General features: G+C 59.0%; 1 protein-coding gene across 3 annotated transcripts in view; it reads left to right on the top strand.

Annotated features, from left to right (window-relative positions):
- Nucleotides 1–23,413, top strand: part of TTC28 (tetratricopeptide repeat domain 28) — a 296,592-nt gene that overhangs the window by 195,145 nt on the left and 78,034 nt on the right. For all 3 annotated transcript variants that reach the window (XM_019507357.1, XM_019507358.1, XM_019507359.1), the window contains exons 2-4: nt 7,876–8,023; nt 10,358–10,630; nt 11,785–11,915. In XM_019507357.1, coding sequence (XP_019362902.1) covers nt 7,876–8,023; nt 10,358–10,630; nt 11,785–11,915 — 552 coding nt within the window. The remainder of the gene's footprint in view (nt 1–7,875; nt 8,024–10,357; nt 10,631–11,784; nt 11,916–23,413) is intronic.

Genomic DNA, 23,413 nt, shown 5'->3' with positions numbered 1-23,413 from the left:
TTTTTTTTTTTTTTTTTTTTTTTAAAGCCCTCTCATCTCCACTGTTTTTGCAGGAGGACTTTGGGTTGTGTCGGGCAGATGTGCTCGAGCTGGAGAAGCGCCTTTTCTTTGTTCCAGGAGAAGCTGTTCAGGTTTAGCTGTGCTCCAGGCTGCCCCAGGTCCCCGCCGTCCTTTGCTGAGCAGTGTCCCTCGGGCAGAGCCTGCCAGAACAGACCCTGAACAGGGAGGCCAGGCCCTGCCAGGGCATCCGCACCAGCCAGAGCTCCCGCGCGGGGGGTGTGGAGCTGGGCCCACATGCTGCACGCAGCCAGCCCCGGTGTCTCTTCCTCCCTGTGACGATGGGGCAGGAGGGGCTGCGGAGCCAGGCTGGGAACCCGCTCCCACGGGGTCATTTCTCTGCAGAAGGTTATTTAGGCCCCGAAGGGCAGGATGAGAAGAAGCAGCCACACAGATTGATAAGTGGGTCCGACGCAGTTGCTCTGTCCTCTGCCAGGTCTGTCCTGCAGTTGGGGCGAGCTAACCACAGTAATTCACCACCCGTTTTGTTCGCTGCCATGGAGCCGCTCTCACTGTGGAGCAGATGGGCAAAACCGCTACGGTGGCTCCGCTGATGCACGCTCGGGCACTAGGGCCGGCCACGGCCTGGCACTTGTAGGGCAGGGGCTGCCAGGCAGACAAGGTTGTACAGACTACTGCAAAGTCTGGCCGTGCCCAACTTGCAGGTATGTCAGCCAAGCAGCCGAAGGGCCATTCTTCAGCTCACGTTTACGTCATTAAAATGACCTTCTAGCGTCAAAACAATGCATGTGTTTCTGTTGTGGCTGCGGCCGCCAGCCAGCTGCCTTGAAAGGCAGTTGTTTTTAGGATACATTGCATTTCCATCCTCTGCTTCAGTAGTTCAGGTCTGAGTGGCATCCAGCAGTGTGCATGTGTGTGTTGTTGGAGACTGTGATCAAAATGTGGTAACAGCAGCACGAGATGTTTCCCAGCCGCTGCACACACCATTACATCTGGGGTCTAGGACACTTTGGAAAACAGTCAGCATGGTGGGTCCTGAATGTTAATGCATTGAACTGGGACCTGGAGAAAATGATTTGGCTCCTAGCAAGAACTGTGGCATCAGAGACTGCAAACACACCAGCAGGTCTTCAGTGTTTACTTAAGTGGATTCATAATCAGCTGCCCTGGAGTGATAATCCTGTAAAAATGGGGCTGCTCGTATTTCATCTAGTGCCATGATGCTGTCTGGTCCTCATCCTCCCCTCCACGAGCTGTTTGCTCTGGTCTCCATTCCCTGTATTGCGAGTCCTGAAAGGAGCGGGGGTATGAGCAGGCCGGTCACCTCGGGCTGGTTCTCGTGTATGCTGAATCCGTCGTAAATTCACGTGCGTCTGAGCAATCGGCCCTGTGGACTGCACTGGCACAGAGCAGCCAGAAGGAACCTGTCATTTCTCACGCTGGGAGTATCTGACCGCTACTCCTCCGAATTCAACGTGGCAAAGATCTCTCAGTTATTTCCACCCGATGTGTGAGTCCCAAGGGCCAGCGGAGGGCAGCTCATTAGAGATTTACTTGTGTGGGGGAAATGTGGTCAACCCCTTTGCAGCGTCCAGGAGGACCTTGCCAAACGCAGCACTTAGCTGGTAAAAAGTCCGAGACATCCACGGGCCTGCGGAGCAGCGCAGAACAGCATCGCGCCCCGCAGCTCTGGTCTGTAATTTCAGGTAACCCTTGCACTGTACAGTAAATTATTTTTGCTCTGTGTACAGGCATCTTTGTGCCTTGATTTATAGGTCTGAATATGTATTTATTCATAGTAGCTATATTTATTTTGCTAGGATTCAGTCATATCTTGGTGGTCCCAGCATACAGGTAATTTTAACTAGTCTGGGATTTCTGCATATATCTCCTGATTTGAATTGTTTATGGAGGTGAGCAGCTATACATCAGCAGCAGGGCTGTCCTGAACCTGTTCGCAGAGCAGCATTCATTTACCCTCTGTCACGGCTGCTGCTTTATGAGAACTGCAGCCATGATGCTGTAGGACTGTGTTGCCAATAGGGCTATTACACTGATGAATGAAAGCTCCCCTCTCTCCCCAGGGCAGCCGCTGAGGAGGAGGCTTCGAGCGAACTCCAGCATCATCGAATGTAAGAGAGATATTAGGGAAATGAGCACAAATTGTCAGGAGAAGAGAGATTTGTTCCATCGTGCCATCAATTGACTCCAGGCTAGGAAACATGGGGGGGAGGAGGAGAGACTTACAATTAATCATGAACCCCAGCTGTGGCGATGTTATCCGCAGCCTTGGAATAAGCCTTTTTATTTTAAAAGCAGAGAAAATGGGCAAATGGTTTATGCCCCAATTGGTCCATTTTGTTCAGATGACAGCCGCATAAATAACCTGACAGAACCAAGGCAAATGCACGCAGTGCGGGAGCCGGGCCGCCGGAGCGGCCAGAGCTGGGAAACCGGGAAGCCTGCGTGCAAGCACGTACGCTGCCCGCGGCCTCCATCTTGTCCACTGGCCCCCTGCACACAGCAGCTGGCACCCTGCGCCCGTGCCCCGGCTCCCTCCCCGGGGACCCCGGCCCAGTCCGGGTGCCCAGCGCCGCGGGGGGGTGGGCTCGGCGGTGTTCGTGAAGCGCTGTCAGGCCCGGCAGACCCGAGCCAGCGTGCCGTTACGAAGCGTTGCATTGTGCTGCCTCGAGGAGCGTGTGCGCAGGTCTGGGGCGGACTCCGTCCTTCTCGGAAAGGGCCTGGGGGGGATTCAGAAGAGAGACGAGACCTGAGGCCATAGAAACGTTCTCCTTTGAAAAGACGGGGTGGGGGGCGGGGGGGAGAAGCCGAGTGAGAGGGCCTGGGATGAGAGTGAATGCAGGAGAGGAGCGAGCTCAGGTCCTGTCACTCCTTCTGCCCTGAGCTGTGCGGTGAGAGGTGGCAGGTGCAGCAAAGGGAGCGCTTCTCTGCAGCACGCCGGTAGCCGTGGAACTCGCCGCTGCAGGAGCGTGTGCAGGCCAGGAGCTTTGCTGGAGTAGCACAAGCAAGACGTGGCTCTTCAGGTGGGTAGCAGTGTCCAGCACTGGAACAGTGACAATGACAGCGGTTCTCTACCATCCTCTGAGGCACGTGGTCCCTGGCTGCGCGGCCCCAGGGCAGCGGTCGCTGAGCCCTGGAGCACTGGGATAAGAGCAGAGCCGAGCTGCCGCGGGGTGGGAGGGCAGGGTCAGAGCGCACCCGCGGTCTTGCTTGTGGGCTCGGCTCATCCTTCTCCCTTCTGCAGCGCCTCGTTCTGCTGCCGGTTTAAACTGAGTCAAAGGAATCGATGGATTTGGGATCCCAGGTTCACAGACGTGGTTTTCTGCTGTAATGGAGACCGCACAATCATGTACCTTGCAGAGCTGGGCAGGGCTGCGTCCTTGACTGAGGAATGGGAAGAGTCTCCAGATCAAGGCCTGGAAAACAGCCCCTTGTCTCGTGGCTTCAGCTGCAGCTCCTGGCTCCTCTCCTCTCCTCTCCTCTCTTCTCCCCAAACGCAATTCGCCCTATTTCCTGTTTGCAGATTTTTCCTTGCTGTGGTATCTTCGTTCCAGCCCTGAAATAACTCACGAATGTGTCTCCCAGGGACAACGCAGAAGATGTGAAACACTTTATTGTTTTTGTTTTTTTTGGTTTTGCAAAAAGCTCTGGAGAAAGCTGCATGTGGCCACGGCGCAGCAGGAGCCGGCACCGAGAGAGATGGCTCCTTGCAGTGAGTCATCTGGCCAGGAAACCTTTCTCCAGCGATGATTTATGGGCTTTTGTTCCTGGCCTGCAAGTGCTGTTTGTATTGAAATCAAGCGGCTTCCAGAAGGGCTTGCAGGGAAAGGAGGCTTTTTCCAGCAAGGCCATGGTGGGATGACTCTGAGAGGGGATGCTTGCAGTCTTTCCCTGGCCTGGCTTCGTCTGCTGCATGTCACATCTGGACTGGAGGCTCGTGGGATGAGACCCGTGTGTGCAGACCCGTGAGCACGCCGAGGCGGGTGTCTTGGAGCCCCAAGTCCCTGCTGTTCTCAGTGAGGCGAGTGGCGGTGGGCAAAGCCCCTTGCAGCTGGGTACGCGCAGCCCACGGCATCCGGTCCTGCTCTCGTGCGGCAGCTCGCACGTGCTGGCAGTCAGGGTTGCGGCCAAGAGTCGCAGAGGTCTGCTGTCCGTCTGCCCTGCTGCACTTATCCAAGGATTTCTCATGTTCCTCAGGGGGACACATGAGCAGTAATTGCCACACCTGCAGCGTAGCAGCAAATTATCCCTTATTCTAGGAGAAATTCTCTGGCTTGCGAGCGTGGGAGGGAGGAAGGGCTGGACTGGATGTCCACGGAGGTCCAGTTGAAGCCTTGGGCCAGGGAGTCTGCAGGCTGCCTGTCCACCTGCTTCCCTCGTGAGCCCGGGGGGGGATGCAGGCCTGTCTGCGATGCCCCCCGCTCCCGAAGCGCGTGTAGTTCTGCACTGAGACCGACCGTAATCAGATCTCGCAGTGCTGGGCCTCAGCCGGCTGCTGGCGTGGGTCAGGCAGGAATCTGTTCCCCTTTGGCTCATGCAGGCTTTTCATTTTCTTCTTTTCTCCAAAGCATCAAAGCTTAGCCACAGCTGGCAGCAGAAGGCCGGGCGGGGAGGCCAGTGCTTTGAGGAGGTGCCTCGCTCACATGCTGAGGGTCAAACGCATTGCCAGATTTGGAGTAAAGGAGGATTTCCTCCCCTGCCAGGAGCCATGGTGGGGGGTTCACCTCTGTGTTACGGAGCAGCATCACCTGCCTGCTGGGCCCATCCAGGCAAATCGCCTCGCCTCGCCTCGCCTTGCCCCTCCACCGCTGCAGCAACCTTGGTCTGTGCCACGCAACTGCTCAGGCACCTGGGGACCGAATCACTTGGGTCTAATGAGAGCCGTTGGGCGCTGCAGGAGTGACGGGCGAGGTGGGGTGGCCGGCGACGTACAGGATGGCCCAAGAGGGGAGCACGTGGTCAGTTCTGGCCTCTCGCTCTGAACGTGCGGATGGACAGCTTGCTGAGAGGGGCTGCTCTCGTCTCTGCAGGTGTTTCCATGCGTGTGATCCTGGGTTTCTGGGGCCATCCTGGTCCCTTCTGCCTGCAGGAAGAAGCGGGGCAGAAGCACGATGCACGGGACGGGTCCCCTGCCCCTCGGTGCTGTTTAGGGTGATGTGGCGCGACTGAGCCCTGGTGCTGTTCCCTGTGAGCCAGCACGTGTTCAGGCTGTATTGGCCGTGGTGTCTGATAGCCATGGCAGTGATGAGGTTCTGGCTTGCAGTTGAGGGTGAGCTTGCGTGAGCTCGCAGTGCAGGCCTGAGCTCGGCCTCGACTGTGACCAAGTCCCTACATCTCCCTGCTCTGCTTATCTTGAGGTTCCTTAAAACATAATCAGTACAAATGCCTTGACACCCCTGTCCTCGGGCCAGCTCTCTCCGCTGTGGTATTCTGCAAACCCTTCATGGCACAGCTCCCCTGCCTGACCGCTGCAGCACATGCACACACAGCCCTTTCCTCGGCCCCCTGCCTCGCGTGTCCTGTGCAGGTGATGCAGCTGCCTTGGCCTGGAAGGCATCCTTGGCTACTGTGGCTTTTTGGACCTGCAAGCTCATCCATCTCTGCATGGTGTATCGAGCGGTAGAGAAGGCCATCAGGGAAGCCAAGGACCCCAAGCCTCACACCTGGGTTCACAGGACAATGCTCTGAGTGCACCTGCTGTGCACTGTGTGCTGCAGGCTCCTGGGCTTTTCTTGATTTAAAGAATCGTGCCTCTAATCTAATTAACATTGAACTGGGTTTCCAGTACAGTGGCCTGTTTGGTTCAATAAGAACACATTTATACTAAAGGTTAATGAAATGAATTTTGCCTCCATCCAATTCATTAAAAATGGTTCTACAATCAACGTTTGCTAATGGAAAAGAGATTAAATATTCATGTCTATAAATTTCCTGTGTCATTTCTGATTTTCCTTAATCTCTGCCTCCATGGGCTGGGTTCTGAAAGTTCCTGAAAGCGCTAATGAAAAGCCATTTTGGATATTAATTGCAGATCTATCCTGTTTGAGTAAGAAAGACTTCCACGTGTGCCTACTTAATGTACCTTGAACACAGGTTCAGTTTCTGGTCTAGGTGGGAGGCAGGAACAGCAAGGCTGGTGCACCGGTCTGGGGAGAGCTGGCAGCCCCAGCCGTGGAGCCAAGGCGGGGAGTAGACCTGACTGGGGCACCGTCTTCTCCTCGCGTTGCTCGTGGCCTGTGGGAAGGAATTGGTGGCTCTCGCTGACTGGGTTTGTTGTACGCTCTGGGGTGGATGTACTTAAAGTCCTGGCAGAGGTCAGGCCGGGCAGTGAATGCAGGGAGGCGTTTGTGAGGCGGGGTGGTAAAGGGTTACTGGTGAGCAGTGCAGCTTTTGATAACAAAGACATCGAGGCTTCTGAATTATTAACGTGATCAGTGTTCAGCCTCGACCGTCACAAGTGCATCTGCGCTGCGTGGGCAGGCGTTTTCACGGTTGCTTCCCTGCAGCTCGCCAGCACCGGACTTTGTGTTGCTTTTGGGGGCACTTTGCTGTCGCTGCGTGGGCCAGCGTGCGTCTGCTCTCGCTGCTCTGCGCGCCTGTCGGGGGATGCGCAGGTCCCGGGGCTGCTCGCTGGTCGTGGCATTTGCATGTCGGTGCTATTTCTGATTTGGGAGGGGACGGAGCAGTGGTGAGGGACTAGGTCTGCTTTAGAGGCGTGATGCTTCCTCTGGACTATCAGCAAGGCAGGGTTGCGTCTCCTGCGACTTCCCCCATGCAGCCTCTGGGGAGACACGGGAAAAGTGTGGGACGGAAAAAGTAGAGCGAAGCGCCTGGAAGCACACTTGGCTGCAGAGCGGCTGGGCCCAGCGTGAGCGCCTGTAAATCCCTGGCTTGTAGTCCCCGTCAGCCCTGCTCCTGGCATCAGTCCTCTTGCCTGGATTGCTGTAACTGGTCTCCTGGCCGCTGCCGCCGCCTCCTCGTGTCCAGTCCACCCGCTTCAGCGTGGCCAGCGCCGTGTCCCTGTGCCCATCCCTTGGCTGGCTCCCTGTGGCGCTCTGGTCCTTCCTGCACCCGTCGAAGCCTTCCCTCTGAAATTAGCCCAACCTACATGTGCCGGAAGAACCATGTGTGCCCGTCCGCCTCTGCCAGCACCTCTCGTTGCACGTGGCCCTGGTGCTGTGTCGGGGGGCTCCAGCACGGCTAGTCTGGATGGAGGTGGGGAAGCGGGTTTTGGGGCCAGTTGCTCAGCGGGTCTGAATATAGCGTCCATCTTTGAGTACAAAAGAGCAGCGATTAGGAGGGATTGTTACTAAGGGGTGCTTGCTCATCGTTGGTGATAATGGAGGCAAGGGGAGCAAGCCTGGGTTATGCTGCCAATAGTCCTGGCACTGGGGGACGGGGCAGGTGTCTGTGCATCCTGAAGCAGTTTCTCCCTGGGCACCTTACACGATGGTTTACCTGGGACTGGCTCCTCAGCAGGTGCTGGCGGGCAGGGAAGGTTTGCACTCGCATGGTCGAGCAAGAGGGCCCAAGGGCTTGGAGAAGAAGTGGGGAGCCAGATCTGAGAGCAGATGTTGGGTTTAAATGGCAGGGACGGTTGCCGGACTCTGTGGCAGCACATGAAAGCCCCTCCGAGGGCTGGCTGAGCTGTCCCAGAGCAAAGGGACTGAGGGAACCAAATGGCAGCTTCAGGTTTCCTGGTCTGGGCCTGACCTGGAAGGGCAGCTGCGCTGTGCTCGGCAGCCTCCACATCTCCTGGCACGAGGGCAGGGCGAGCAGCAGTGGCTGTGTGCCTGCCGCGGGTCAGTAACCAGGCACGCTCTCTTGTCTTTGCAGGCATACTTCCGACAGGGTGTTGCCCTTCAGTACCTTGGGCGCCATGCAGATGCACTGGCAGCTTTCGCGTCGGGGTTGGCTCAGGACCCCAAGAGCCTGCAGCTTCTGGTTGGGATGGTGGAAGCCGCCATGAAGTCTCCCATGCGAGGTAAGCACCGGGCAGCCATGACCAGCGTGCCGTGCTGGCTCTGCTGTTCTTCCAGCACAAGCCCACGATGCTGCAGGGCGTCCGTGTGCCCGATTTGCTTTGCGGGGGGTGAACAGACCCGTGAGCATTTGGGGCCTCTGTGTGCCTTGCAAGAGGGTTCACGCATCCTTTGTGCCTGCTGACACCCCGCAGCCCAGTGCTGCTGATCGGGGTCTCTCCAGGAAACAGCCTGGAGCTTGGGATGATTTGAGCCCCCTAGCCCGTAACGTCCCCTTGCCCAGGGCAGAGGGGCCTTCACCTCCCCTGGTTGGGGGAGGCAGCTCCCCCCGCTCTGCACTGCTTCTAATCTGTTTCTTTTGCAAGCTCTCTTTCTGGAGTGGTCTAATGGCCTTTCCCAGCGGGGAGCTCGGTGCTGATCAGCTCTGACTCTCAGCAGATGTTGCTGGGAGCTCTGGGGCTTGGAGGCCAAACAGCTGAAATAAGAAAACCTCCTTGCCAGTGGTTCCTCTTCGCAGCATTTTCTCTCCCTCCCTCCGAGGTGAATTAGTCTGGGGCTTTCTCAGCGCAGTGGTTACCGCCCAGACTAATTACCTTCCTCACTCTGAGCTGCTGCTGCTTAAAAGATCGGTGCCGATGGGTGCTGAGCTCACTGATGCTTTGCCTCTGGTGCTCATTCTGCACAGTGCCCTGGGTGTAGCTGGGCAGCACCCCTGCCCATGGGGCCCCCTACGAGCCACAGCAGTCCTCCAATCCCTTGGGACAAGTCCAGCATCTTTAGCACAGGGAGGTCAGGATCCCAAAAGCTGCAGGAAGAGAGTGGGAGAGACCAGGCCATTCCTAGGTGAAATGCATCCATCAGCTGCGGATGCCCAGCCCTGGCCCAGCGCTGCCCTCCCCAGGCAGCGGCCCACGAAAGCCATGACGCGCCCTGGCTTCCTTCCTGCAGCTGCCCCACGTGGCCTGGCCTGCTCCCCCTGACAAGAGGGTGGCTGCAAAAGCAAAGGCGTCATGCATGGAGCAGCCCACGTGACACCGCTTGCTCCTCACTCGTTTTCCAGGGATGACATTTCACTTCCCTTTGTTCAGTGATATTTTCCCTTGCAGGCCCCTCCCCTGTGCATTTGGCTGCTCGTCAAATTAAGACTGTAAACTCCTGGGGGCAGGGACTGAATTTCTGCGTGGCCCCCGGTCCCAGGCCTGTCGGAAAAGCTGCGCATCCCGGTGGCTTCATGCCTTCCCTTGCTGCATCTGGCCATGGCCCCTGTCAGGCAGGACCCTGGAGCAGTCTCTCTCCTGCTGTCCATGTTGAACCCGCTGTATGACCGGGTTATCGCTCGTCATACACGTCCTAGCCAGCCTGCTCGCCGCCAGGCAGGCGTTACAATGCACTCTGCTCCTTGTACACATGCTCAGTAATTGCCGGGGAGCAGGAATGATGGAAACAGGGCACAAATGGCTTTTTGAGGTTGCTGTGGTAATGTTGATTCAGGCGAGAGCAGCCTCCTTGAGAAATGCGATTCAGTCATAAATTTTAAAAATTACATTTTAATGCAGCATGGTTGGATGGAGCGGTGCAGAGTTAAGAGCCCAACCTTATTGCCGCCCTTTATGGGATGCACAACAGAAGGAGTAACGTGGATGGTAAAACCAATTAGACTAATTATTACTGCAGTCTGGCACCAGCGGGGGCTCCGCAAGGTGCAGTCTGGACATCAACATGGTGCCCACCACCCACGGGTGTCTACGGCCCATACGTGGCCCATGGTTTGAGCAGGTCCGTCCTTGCCGCTTTCCCCTTCCTGTTGTTTCTCCCCTGTCTCAGGCTCTGGGCATCCAGTGCCAGGCTGCAGCACCCCAGCGGGCACTGGGATTTCTAGATGTGCTGTTGAATGCTTCTCATGCAGCAGCAAGAATGCGGTGCCTGTGGCACGCCGATCCTGGCCCGTTTCCTCTCTGCCCTGCAGAACGCAGCAGCCTCCTTGCTTGTCCCCCGTTGACCGGCTTGGTCTCCGGACCCAAGCGAGGGGCTGCCATGCAGCTCTCTACTGTGAGGGGCTTGTTGCCAGCAGAGCTTTCGGCAGCACCCAGAGCCCCCAGATCCAGAGGGAGAGACCAGGTGGCAGAGGGGCCATGAGATTGTGCTAGTCGCCCTGCGCCCTTCTCCTTGTCGCTGCCATGGGCTTCCTGCTTGGGGCTCTGAAAAACATGTCTGACAAGGGCTGGATTTGTCCCGGTGTCAATTTGTCCCCTCCTCTTCGGGCAGGCTGTTTGGCTCCTGGAGGCTTCTGTGCCTGTCGGCTGGTTGTGTAATCCTGCTTTCCCTCCCTCTTCTAGAGTCCCTCGAGCCGACGTACCAGCAGCTGCAGAAGATGAAGCTGGACAAGAGCCCCTTTGTGGTGGTGTCCGTCATTGGCCAGGAGCTCCTGACCGCAGGCCATCACGGTGCCTCTGTGGTTGTGTTGGAAGCCGCCCTGAAGATAGGCACCTGCAGCCTGAAGCTGAGGGGATCGGTGTTTTCTGCGCTGAGCAGCGCTTACTGGTCTCTGGGGAATACCGAGAAAAGCACCGGATACATGCAGCAGGACTTGGACGTAGCCAAGACTTTAGGTAGAGTTTTCCCTTCGCTCGCTCCATCCCCCGGTTCGCAGCCAGTTGATACCAAAGGAGCAGATCAGTGGTGTGAAGGAGGGCAGCGTCCCATCCAGCCGCTGGCACGTCCCCGGAGGTCTGCCCTGCGTTTGCTCCTGTCGAGCAGCACAGTGCATCTGTGCGTGGAGCTGGCAAGGCAGCTCCCTGCCGAGGCCTAGAGAGGCGCTCCCGGGGCTCCCTGTGCCGTGTGCCAAGGGCTCATCAGTCGGCTTAGCCCCTCTGAGGCCCGGGTGCTCTGGCCCCAGTGAAACCACTGGTGTTTGTCAGGATTGGGGGAGTGCGGTACTCGGGTACCTTGGCCTCTCAGGCACCTCCTGGGGCACAGCTGGTCAGGAGTGGAGCCAGCGGACTGAACGGGAGGGACAGGGTGACAGCGAGAAGCTTCCTGGGGAAGGTTTGAGAGCCGCGCGCTGTTGGTTGGAGACGCCGTAGGTCAGAGATGGGGGCCAGGTCCGGAAGGACAGGCACCCCGCGGTGGGAGTGTGGTGGGCAGTAGTGGCGTGTGTTGGCAGAGCAGCGCGAGGACACGAGGGCAGGAGCAGGGTGCTGCGTGTCAGGTACATGGATGTGCTGAATCTGCACGTGTGACGCTTCAACTTCTCTCTGAGTCGGCTTGTGCCAACGCACGCGCAGTTTTACTTTGTGCTTGCAGTCTATTCTGTGCCTGCCGGGCTGGAGTCGTTTATTTAGGAGTGCCTTGGATGAACGTGACACTGCCAGGCAGGGCAGAGGGCTGTCTCGGCAGGGGTCCTTGGCCCACTTTTCACCAGCCGGAGCCCGGCCTAAGCCTGGGAATCCCAGCCCTGCATTTTCACAGGCATGAGTTACCTATGTCTTAAACAGAGAGTGAGCTTGGGAAAAGGAAATTGGTGGCATGTGCTGGGCCAAAGACGGGATGAGAGTGATGCTGAGCCACGGCCTGGTGGTGACCCAGAGAAGTCCTGCTGCCCTCCGTGAGGTCTGGGGGGACAGAGCTCTGGCTGTGTGTCTGGGCTCTTCCTGGCCCCCGCGTGGCCCTGGAGTATCCTTCGCCCAGCGTGCTCCTCATGCTGTGCTTTGCTCTTCCTCATCACCTCCGTTACCTGACGCCTGTTTTGTTTGCTTTGACCCAGGTGACCAGACAGGAGAATGCCGAGCTCACGGGAACCTGGGCTCCGCATTCTTCTCCAAAGGAAACTACCGAGAGGCCCTCACTAACCACAGGCATCAGCTGGTGCTCGCTATGAAACTCAAGGACAGAGAGGTAGGACACTTATCAAACAGACTGCGGGGCGGGGGCCCTTTGCCACTCTGGGAAGCCTGAAGCTGCGTGACTCTGTCCTGCTGACATTTCACCAGGTGGTTGTTACAGGGGCAGCCTGGTCTGTGGCTGCTGTATTGGCACGGGGCTTGGGGGACCCAGGTCCTGCCTGTCTGCCTCTTGTCTTCCCCGTGACCTGGGCAGGTCTCCACCTCCCTGCGGCTTTGCTTTATCTTCTGTCCTCTGGCTGTGCTTTGGGGGTGTGCACAGCACCCTGCAGAGTGAGGCCCTGAGCATGGCTGGGGTGCCTGGGCACAGCCAGGTTGGTACCAGTGTGGGCTGCAGCAGTGCAAGGCCAGGCAGTGCCCTTTCCAAGTGTGTAGTAGGATCTCTGCCCCCAGGAGCTCACGGTCGGCCTGAACCAGGCTGCATGTGGGTGGGGAGAGGGAAGCGGTGCCATCAAGATCTTTTTAAACGTGCAAATGACAGCTCTGAGCACACAGGGTGGCGTGAGTGTGGTGGCGGCATAGCTTGATACACTCCTCCCAGGCTTGATCTGCAGCTTCCAGGGTGCTAACACGGGCCTCTTGCCAGGGCAGAGGAGCAGGCCATGTCCCGCGGGCTTGCCTGCGTGAAGTCCTTAGAAGGATAGAGCTGTAACGGTACAGGTTACAGCAACCAAAGCTTGTGTCTCGAGCTGTTCAGGACGTGCCATGTGTATGGAGTGGGCACGGGGAGAGGCTTGTGGGTGGGGGGTGGCATCCACATGGGTTTGCTGCTTGAGGCGCTTTCTTGGGGCAAAGGATGCCAGGCCTGACTGCATGACAGCTGTTGCAGATGAGGGGCTGCGAGTCGAGCACGCCTGTGCTCGCTTGGTTTGAGGTTGGGGGGGTTGTCCGTGAGCCAGATGGAGCAGCGGGTGTGAGCTTCCCACCCAGGCTTGGTCGAGACCTTTCAGTTCAGATGGTTGCCAGTTTCCTCAAGTGCCGTTTTCTGCTTAAAATATCGTATAAATCTGTAGGAAATGTGCCTTCTACTGGGTTATGGAGAAGCTGGGGGAGGGCAGGGAACTACCAGATCATCTCTTGATTATTTTACCAGCTGGAAGATCTCTCTAGCCACCCCTGGTTTCCACTCACTGGAGTCTGGGAAGCTGCTACCCATCACCTTATTGCTGTCCTTGTGCATGCTGAGACCCTTGTCTGCACGACCGTCTCTCCTGCTCCTTCTTCCAGCTCCCGACCTGCGGGCGCTGGCTGTTTGCTGACCAGACCCAGTGCCCTGGCTGGGAGCACTGTGCCCAAGGGAAGGGAAGGGAAGGGAAGGGAAGGGGCAGGAAGAGAGCCCAGCCCCTGCTTTAGTTGTGCGCGCCCACGTCAGAGCAGCGATGATGGGCATCGCGTCAGAGCCTGGCGAGAGCTGGCTCAAGGAGAAGCCCAAGGGCTTTTGGTATCCAGCCTCGGTGCTCTAGGATCCAGAGACATGGAGCCTAATCACAGTAGTTTTCATTTTATAACACATCTGGGTACACAATTAGCAGCTATTGACAACAAACGGCTACTTGGGTTTGTGAGAAAGCCGAGCTTCTTGGATTTCCTGTAGGATGTAACCACAGGAAATTAATTTGGCGCTTTCTGATGACATCATCTTGACCACAGAGCTTCCTCTGAACACAAAGCTGTTTTTCTTGGCTTCTTTTGCAGACGTTTTTATAACATGAATATTATTATAAAGTTGCAATAGTGCTGATGTGAATTCCACCAGAAAGGAGTTTTGTGTGTGACTGTAATGAGGTAATTGTTTTACCTCCAACGGTACAGGGAATTGGCTTAGAAGGTAAAAATGCTCCTTTGTACCAGAGACCTCTGTCCTCCCGGGGAGTATTGGGTTCTCTGGCTGCTGCAGCGATGTATGTGCCACAGGCTTCTGCGGGATCGAATATCCCTTCAGCCCAGGACAAAGTGCCAGTGGACTCTGTATCCATCAGAGCCAGGCCTCGCTGCTCCGTGCAAGCCGCTGAACAGGGACGCTTGCATCAGCTGCGTGGAGCACGTGGGCTGAAGGATGGGCTTGCTCCCAGGTGATGAGAAATGTGCCACAGCTGCTGTAGGAGGAGAGGACTGGTTCTGCTCCTGTTAACAGTGGTGTTTGGCTGCACCCCTCATCTCTGCCCCTACCAAGAGTGTGCTGGCAAATCATCGTCTTTGGGGTAACACAGCACAGCGAGAGAGACAGGCGCCCCGTGCATGTGCTCATACATATGTGTGCGTGTATGGTAACGGTGTGACTGCATTAGTCCACCCCAGCGACAGCAGGGTTGGAGCAGGCTGGAAATGACCGCGACAGAAGGTGGTTAATTCGCCTCCAGCGTTCCCCCAAGAGAGCCATGAGCCCGGGGTGCAAGGGGCTGTCCAGGTGATGGGGTGTTTGCAGGCCATGGGGGTGAAACAAACACCTCATGTTTTCCTGGCCTGGGGAAACGCCTTGCCACAAGTTCCTGAGGGGCAGGCGTGGTGAGCCCAGCTCCCCATTGCAGCAGCTGCCGTCTGACTCCACGGCTACCTCACGGGTGCCTGGGGTGAGCAGGGCAGGTGATCTCTGCTTCAGCAGATGGGTTGCAGAGATGCCAGGACAGCAGCTGCCAGCCATCAGTCCCCGGCGTGGGAGCAGCCTGGGACCGGCATCTCTGAGTCTCTCCAGTGCCACAACGAGGCAAGTGCCACCAGCATCCTTGTGCTGCAGGTCTGGACTGGATGCCCGCATGGGGGTGGGAGTGGGAGTGGAGTGTTTGCAGCTGTGGAAACCCCCCTGAGTGGTGCCTCTGTGCATGCAGCTGCAGCTGGATCCGTCACTTGCGCAAAGCTCGACCCTGTGCTGGGGCAGGCCCTGGATGCTGGGCAGCTATGCAGCACACGGTGCAGCCTGCAGCTCGGGAAGGGCCAGCTAGCCCGATCCCCACAGCTACGTGCCAGCAAGCTCTGTTCAGGCACTATTCGATCCTGACCTGACTCCTGCTCTGCAGAGGCGGGGAGACGGCGTCCTCGGGACGGCAGGGCTCTGGTTCCGGCGGGTCTCGTGCCCTGACACAGCTGCAGCCAGATGGAGGCAGTTAGTTGAGCTGCCTCTGCCTTGAGATGATGGCACACCGCACATTGCTGGGATCGTGAATGGCTTAAAGGAGGAAGGACGGAGCCAGTGTCTAAGCCGACCTGGCTACCGTGCAGCCAACATGTGTTGCCTTTGTTTTCCTGGTGTTCGAACGTGCGCTGGCAAGTGCTACACGGATCCCAGCCCGCGCGGGCCGCAGCGCCGCTTTCCTGAACCATCCCTTGTTTTGTCTGTCACTGACGTGACAGCGTGCACGTAGACTGCCCATTATCTTGCACGGGAAAATAATAAGCATCTGCCAGCCTCTCTTGCTGCTATTCACATAGTGCCAGCGAGGGCTTAATGACAGAAGCGCTTTCTAAACCTGCGTGAACTGGCACCGCGCGTAGGAGATGCAGGGCGTGAGGAACGGGGGAAAGCCGGACTCTGGAGAAGCAAGGTCAGTGCAGGTCCGGACAGAGCCGTGTCGCTCTGTTGTTCTTTGTTGCCGTGTGTGTGCCCGAAGTTGGAGCTGGTGCACGGCGAGACAGTGAGTCTCGCATCCTCTTCGGTTTGCCTCGGAGGCGATCAAGAGGTGACTGGATTGCAACCTGGGGCAGGCTCCTGATCACGGGAGAGCTGCCTGGTCCACCAGCCAGCAGGCTGTGGGATCAAAGGCTGGAAGCTGCAGCTAGACAAACCGAGGCTGCAAACACAGAGTGGGTTTCAGTGGTGCGAGTAGTTGGCTGTTGGACCGAGTCACCCAGGAGTGCTGGGAGCTGTCACTTCAAGGTGCGTGTCTTGCAAGCAGGTGTGCTTTGGCAAGCCCTGGCATCAGGGGCTGGAAGCACGAGCTATCTAGGGAGACCTCATGGGCTGGCCTGTGCTGGAGGCCAGACTGGAGGATGAGCCCTGCTGGCCTGGAAACCCAGAGCAGAGAACAGTCCCAGTTCATGGCACATGAGGGCTCACCTGTGACAGCCATAGCTGCCAGGAGCTGGCTGCTGGCGTCTGCACTCATTCCTGGTGGAGCAGGAGCGGGTCCCCTGGGATGCGGCACAGTGGCTGCAGAGTCCCAGGAAGGCAGAGAGCTGGGGCCATTCGTTACCCACTGCCCCTCAGCCCTTGGTACGTTACAGGAGACGTGCTACAAGCTGGCTGTCCATGGGCAAGCTGGGGGTGCCAGAGGAGTGGGGAGCAGGGGTTCCCAGTAAACCACAGATCTCCAGGGTGCATGCAGGTCCCTCTCCTGGTCAGGCTTACGGCCCTGTCACACAGCAGGGCCTTTCCTTTTGGGGTGCAATGCCAGCAAGCATTTGGCACATGCAGCTGCAGCCGTCCTCAGCCCCAGGAAGGTGCATTCTGGCAGCAAGAGCAGCACGCACGTTAGCATGCTCCCTGTAACATCCACACAGACGGGCCGTGCGGTGTGGCGTCACCAGGTGAACTCAGCTGAAGACAAGGGTAGGGAGGATCCGCCGCATAGGAAAAGCCGCCTGCCCCTTGTCTCCGCTGGGATTTGGCTACATACTGGCTGTCGTTCTCTTGACCACGAGGACATAGGAAGCCAGTGGAGGCAGTGCCCGCAGCATCTAACGCAGGCTCAACCAGTGCGGGGAGAGCCCTCGGGGACCTGGCCCAGCGCCTGCTAGCATCACACCTGCCCACCTGGGGGAAACATGGGGCTCCTGGCTCTGCAGCTCATGCGCCTGGACCCCGGTGCTGTGCAGAGCGGCCAGAGATGAGCAGCTGCTGGCTGCATTGCGCTGTGCACCCAGCCCCACGGTTCCTAGCCCGTGCGGCAGGAGAAAGACGAGGTGAGCGTAGACTGTGCTGCACGTAGCCCTGCATTAGGAAAGCTGCGGCCCCACAAGCCTGCCGCGCCAGGCAGCGGAGGCTGGCAGCTGGAAGCAGGGTAGCTGTGCCTGCTGTTTGTGGCCCTGCTGTCGCAGGCGAGATGGTAAGTCGGGGGCCTGGGAGATCTCTGCAAGTGTGGTTGTGACACGGGGTGACCCCACAGGTGCATGTGCCGGCGGCCCTGCAGCTCGCAGCATCAGCTGGTGCCGCCCTGACTCCCCTTCAGGGTTCGCCTTTTCCCCTCCTGTACGGGGAGGGCTGGCAGGGGCAGTGGGGACGTGAGGGCCTGGGAGGAGGGAGCGCAGGCGGTGAGGGATGCGAAGCCACGTGCTCTCTGGTCGGCCGTCGAAGGCTCCCTGCCGCCGCGCTCGGGTTCCTGTCCTGCAGAGGCCGCGGGGACCACAGGCTCCGCAGCGTAATCGCTCCTCTGTCTCGGGGGCCTTCCGACGCCTTCTATTACAGCCCTGCATTTAAAAATAGCAGGGAGACCAGGCGAAATCATAAACCAGCTAGAATAAAATTAGTGCTTGCGTGAACACGGGCTGCCAGCATAGATCTGCGGGGAGGCAGGACGCTGCCAGCAAGCCACTGGGAGCTGGCAGCGGTCGAGGCTGCACTGGCCAGCATGTCCCAGGCTAAATTGGACCTTTTATCAAAGACCAGCGTCCCCCTCTCCTGGGCACCAACGGAGTAGAGGAGCGAGGCCAGGAAAAAGGGTTGTTGTTACCTCAGCCCTTCCCCTGGGGCGGGAGGAGGCAGAAGCTGAAATGGCTCGAGCTGGGAGAAGAGACGGTTTCCTGGAGCCCTTGTGTGCAGAGAGGAGGGGAAGCAGGCCAGGCCAGGCAGTGAGGCTAGCAACGGGTCAGTGGGCCACCAGCCTGCCCGCCCACCAGACCACCCCACGGGCTGGGGACTGCTCTGGGGATGGCCTCTGCTTGCTCTAAGTTAGCACCTTGTTGCTGAAGGAAAAGTGACCTGAGCCTGCAAGTGGCTCTTTCCAGGGGACAGGGCTCCAGCACCGGCTGAGCGGGGCTCTGTGCTTTACCCACGTGTGACATGGCCACTCGCACCCGCCTGCGTTAACGCTGCCACACCTTGCACCTGGGGCCCCGAGGCCGGGAAGAAGTGACACGGTGCGCCTCCCTGTGCAGGGCTGTGCTGTCGGCCCCACTGCGGTCCCTGCACTGTGACGCGCTGGCAGCGGGCAGGTCGTCTACTTTGCTCTGCTTGGATCAGGTTTTCTGCAATGCGAAGGGGAAAGGTGGTTGTGGGGCTGGCCTTTCTCGGAGCCTTTCCCCGTCGGGTGGCCCCGGGAGAGGCTTGCTGGTGGATCTCAGGCCTGTTGACATGGACTGGCGTGAAGCCTCATAAGAACAGCATCGCTGTTGGACCTGTTCTTGTTGGTATTGTCGCAGACGCGCCCCATGGTCGGGCCCTGGGGACTGAGCTCTCCTGTCGTCCCGCCCCGTGCTTGGGGCTGCGGGGCGCGAGCTCCGAGCAGAGGCGAGCCTGGCGGGCTGGCGCTACGTGCAGCAGCGAACATTTTGGGGAGAAGTCCTGCAGCAAGACGTGGCTGCGAGAGACCGCACCACAGGGTCTGCGCCTGCCCTGGGGCTGCTGCCTTGCGTTTCATCAGGGCGACGGGGACTTTGTGCGTGTGGGAGACTAGTAGAGGCACTTTGAAGTGCATGGGGAGAGATCAAAGACACAAATTGGATAATGAACACATTACTCCAGATGATCCATTAATTTAGCCCTGCTGCAGCGTGGAAAATTCTCTTTTTCTAGGTTAGTGGCTCAGAACTATTGTTTGCATAAAATCCCTAATTTACAAAGTCAGTAGCTGGGATAAATAAACACTTGTGTCAGATACAAATGGCTGCAGGGGAGCGCTGGCTCCCGCGCTGCTCCCGTTGTGGTGATCAGCTGCTCCAGAGCTCCCCTGCCTGAGCCGGTGACCCCTGCTCGGCTCTGAAGCTTTGCAGGAAGCTCCGACCTGCTGCTCACCCCGTTGTCCTGGTCTGCATCTGCTCCTTGGGACCACAGGAAATCGCTCCAGAGGCTGTCAGGCTCACGAGCGCTTTGGCTTTTCCTAGGGGGGTGCTGAGGGCCAGAGCTGGGTCCTTGATCATCCCTCTGCATGGGGCTGGTCCTGGGTGGGGGGAGCTCAGCGGTGTTGATTTGGGATGCTGAGGGTCCCTGTGCAGTTAATGGGGAGTCGGGCACCTCCAAGGACTGGTCCAGAGGCCCTGGTGCCTCTGGCTCCTGCCCTCAAGCCTCTCTGTGACCATTGCACTGGACAGTCGCTGGCTACAGGAATAGCCCTGGGAGCAGGACCGGGCTCTCGGGGCCCCCCCAGGGGAGCACCCCTGGCACTGGGCAGAGGGCAGCCGTCCTTCTGGCCCCAGGCATCTTGCATTCAGGCCGCCCGGCAGCTCTGCTTTAAGGCAGAGGCTTCTGGCCTGGCTAGGGGATTAGGGCAGTGTCCTGGAAGGGGGAGACCTGGGCGGTGCGTCTCACGCCAAGGACAGCCCAGAACCTTGGCCGGCTGCTCCCCAGTGACCGCTCGAACCGCTCGGTCCTGCTCTGTGTCCAGTGCCTGTGTAGCTCGGTGCTGCCGGGGTCAGTCAGACCCCAGATGGGTGTGAGGCTTCGGGTGCCATGCTGGCACCTGTCTATCTAGATGCCAGGGGAGCCTTTAGGGCCAAACTGGAGCTGCCTAATGATTTCATAGATTTCATAGACATTTGGGCTGGAAGGGACCCCGGAGGATCATCGAGTCCAGCCCCCTGTCCAAGGGCAGGAAGTCAGCTGGGGTCATAGGATCCCAGCAAGATAAGCATTCAAATGTGTTTTGAAGGCGTTCAAAGTGGGTGCTTGACCCACCTCCGGTGGCAGTCTGTCCTAGACCTTGGGGACCTGGACAGTGAAGAAGTTCTTCCTTATGTCCAGCCTGAATCGGTCACAGTGGAGTTTATGACCGTTCGAACTTGTTATCCCTTGGGGGGCTCTGGTGAACAGTCGTTCCCCCAGATCCTGGGGGTCACCCCTGATAGGCTTATAGGTGGCCACCAGGTCACCCCTGAGCCTGCGCTTTTCCAGGCCAAAGAGCCCCATGGCTCTCAGCCTGTTGTCGTAAGGTCTGTTTTCCTGACCTCTGGTCATGCTCTTCTCTGCACCCTCTCAAGCTTCTGCACATCCTTTTTGAATTGTGGAGCCCAAAACTGGACGCAGTACTCCAGCCGTGGCCTCACCAAGGCTGAGTACAGCGGGAGAATGACGTCCTGGGATCTCCTTGAGAAGCATCTATGGATGCAAGCCAGTGTTTTGCTCGCTTTACTAGCTGCAGCATCACATTGCAGGCTCGTGTTCATCTTCTGGTCAACCATGACCCTCATGATGTTGGGGCCCAAGAGTGGAGCCATCGGAGCGGGCCAGTCTGGGTCACCTCTGGACCGCCCTGCACAGGCGCTTGTGGGTGGGATCTCCCGTCCCTGCCTGCGCATCAGGGCCCTGGCCAGAGCCAGCATCTTGTGGCTCATTGATGGCTGCTGTGCCCAATGCCACCCCTCCGGGCCAGTCCCAGCTCCCAGGAAGAGCGCTGTGGTTGTGGCCGGTGGCAGGACCGCCGTTGCATCCCTGGTGAGGCTGAACATGCTCCCGTCATGTAACGTGTGCCTTCGGAGGAGCAGAAGTGCATACTGTGGTGCCAAATGGGCTGCTTGGATCGGGGGCAGGAGCCTGACGGGACTGGATCGGACTGGGGAGGTGAGAGGTGCGGGGCAGGGTTGGGCTGGTCCCAGGGCCAAGGAAAATGAGTCAGAGCGCAGCGAGCATCTGCCTGCACTGAGGATGCTTCCCAGGCTTTTCCGCCCTTGCGGACACAGGTTCGACTCCGCTCCTGACGCCTGAATGTAGGCGGGCGCCTGCTGCTCATGTGCCGGGTGGGGACTGGCCACGGGGTGGTGGCAGCCAGTGCGCTGCTGGTGTGAGGGCTCCCAGGAGCTGAGCGACAGCCAGCTAGAGTGAGTTGCTCATCTAGCTGGACTGGCCTTGTGTCATAGCCTCAAGGCCAGCTCCTGGAGCCCTTTCCTCGGGCGTTGGGGGAAGCAGGTGGTGCAAATCAGCCCTGATGCACAGCGCAGGTGAGCAGCATCTCCAGACCATCAGACCCCAGCAGGTCCTGAGTGCTGTGCCATGTCTCGGAGGGGCCCGAGGACCAGGAACAGTCCAGGGCTGCTGGAACAACAACTGGCCCCAAGCCCGTCCCCTTCTCCTGCAGAGCGCACCGGCCCCAGGGCCCAGCTGCCATCGGCGCGTGGGCGCGATGAAGCCCAGTGGAGGATGACAGTCCATGGCGTGTGACCAGGGCCACCCTTCCTGGCAGGAGAGTGTGAGAGAAATACGGCTGCTGGGCGATGGGCATAAGCTGTGCGTCTGAATTCAGGCGGAGACTCGTGAATCCTGCCTCTGCGTGACTGCTCCGTGTGCCGGGTTTGCCGCGCGCTGGCCTTCCTCGGCCCCCTGTAAAGCCGTGTGCATGCGCGCGCACACGCTAGCACCAGAGCTGCACTTCCTGCTGCCTGCGTTTTGTCAGCTGCAGCTGCGGGAGCCGCTGGTCGGATTTCACTTTCTGACAGAAGATGCAGCAGGGGAGATGGAGCGAGTCCGAGCTCTGCAGCCTCCCTTGCCCAGAAAGGAGGGGAAATACTTTCCAGGTGTCCCCCCCGCCGGGCTCCCTTGGTGCAGGCAGCATCTTTAACAGCCAGCAAAGCTCTAGGTGCTTGGCTTTCTGTCCGAGCCCCGCACGTGCCCCTGTTCAGAGGAAGGGAGTGTTTTGTGCCTGCTCCTTGCCAGTTGTGTTAGGGAAGAGAGGGGAGTGTGGCCGGGGGCTCCTCGCCATGGGGAAAGGCCGCTGCAGGTATGGCAGTCCTTCAAGGCAGCCTCGCGCTGCCCCTCCCCAGACCGTGGCGCAGGGCCCTGCTGCACCCCGTGCCTCCCGCTGTGCATCCAGCACGTCACCAGCGCTCCAGGCTGAGCCGCAGCCCCACGCACCCTCTGGGCTCAGACTGGTTCACCCAGGCCTTGCGTGGGGAGAGGGAGGAGTGCGGGTGCCTGCCCCCCCGGCGCGCCCCCCATTCCAGCACCCTGCACCCCAGCATGCCTGGTCTGGCTGCTCAGAGGCTCCTGGCCAAGGTGCAGCTGCAGCTTCCTCCTCCATCTCCCTCGAGGCTTCCCCACATGCTGCTGTCAAAGGGGTCCCTGCACTCTCGTGCCGGCAGAGCTGGCCAGAAGTAGGAGCGTCCTCAGTCTTTCCGCTCTGGGCAGCTCGGCATGGGGCACGTTAGCACGAGGTGAGCTCATCAGAACATGTGCAGCTGATTAGCCGGGGCCAGACCGCCCACGGGATGACCGGTGCAAATCCAGCCTCTTCGTGGCTGCACGGAGCTGCTCGAGGCTCGTCTTCCACCAGCCTGGCATGCTGGGCTGATGGCAGCTGGGTGCTTCTCCCACTGCTGCTCGCCCCTGTCCTGTCCGGCGGTGCTGCGAGCTCTCGGCGAGCTCCAGAGCGCCACTGTCCCACCGTGCATCCACCAGCCAGCTGTGCGAGGCAGGGCCAGGCTGCGGCTCCAGTCCATTCGGTTCTCCCTGTGGCAGTCGTCTTACCGTGCCTTCCTGGGGGCTTGTGGCAGCTGGCAGGGAGGAGCAGGGGAGTAGCCTTGCTGCGGGTTCCTGCAGCTGGGCTGGCTCTCCCCACTCCCTGGGCAGGGCAGGTGGCATTGGCATCTGCTGTGACCCCCGTGATCAGCCACGGCCCTGCTGAAGGTTGGGGGGGTCTGCCATGAAGAGTGAGCCCCCAGCAACCTCTCTCTGAAGCTTCCTGGACAGGTTCCTCCTGGATAGCATGAGGCTCGGGCTGCTGTGAGCTGAGCTGATCAGCCTGGCCCCGGACGGAGGCAGGAGCCTGCACTGCCAGGGAACCAGGAGTGGCTGTGGGGTTGGGGCCTGGGGAGACCCCGAGCCTCTGTCCTTCGTGCAGCTGCTAAAGGGGATGGAGCCACCCACTATGCACCACGGCCTTCCCTCCCGAAGGGCTCGTCCAGGACTGTCCTGGCTTGGGCCACATCTGCCTTGTGGGGCACAGACCAGTTTGGTGTGGGTGCGCGTGTGGGGGGTTACTGGGCACCCAGCCCACCAGGCCACCTGCAGTAAGCGTTCGCTGCGTCCACTCTAAGTGGCAGTAAGTGGAAGCTAAATGGCAGTAACGTAGCGGGGTTTTGCTGCAGGATAAACTGCCCTTGTTTAGGTTCGCCATGCTGCTCTGGCAATAGCAGAGTGCCTGGGGGTGTAAGCTTGGTCGGGCGCAGCGAGAGCAGCAGCAGAGGTGAGCAGCGTTCGTCGGTGTGCCGTGCGCGAGGCCTGCCCAGGCCGACATGGAGAGCTTGCAGTCACCGCTGGCTGCGGGCTTGTGTCACGGCCTCTGCCAGGCTTCATCAAATCACAGAAGTCAGGTCGAAGGGACCTTGTAGATCTTCAAGTCCGACCCCCTGCCTGGG

Source organism: Gavialis gangeticus, unplaced genomic scaffold, assembly GCF_001723915.1.
Source record: "Gavialis gangeticus isolate Ggan-Ray unplaced genomic scaffold, GavGan_comp1, whole genome shotgun sequence".
NCBI lineage: Eukaryota > Metazoa > Chordata > Crocodylia > Gavialidae > Gavialis > Gavialis gangeticus.
The sequence above is the reverse complement of the archived record's forward strand: the minus strand, read 5'-3'. Positions and strand labels throughout refer to the sequence as shown.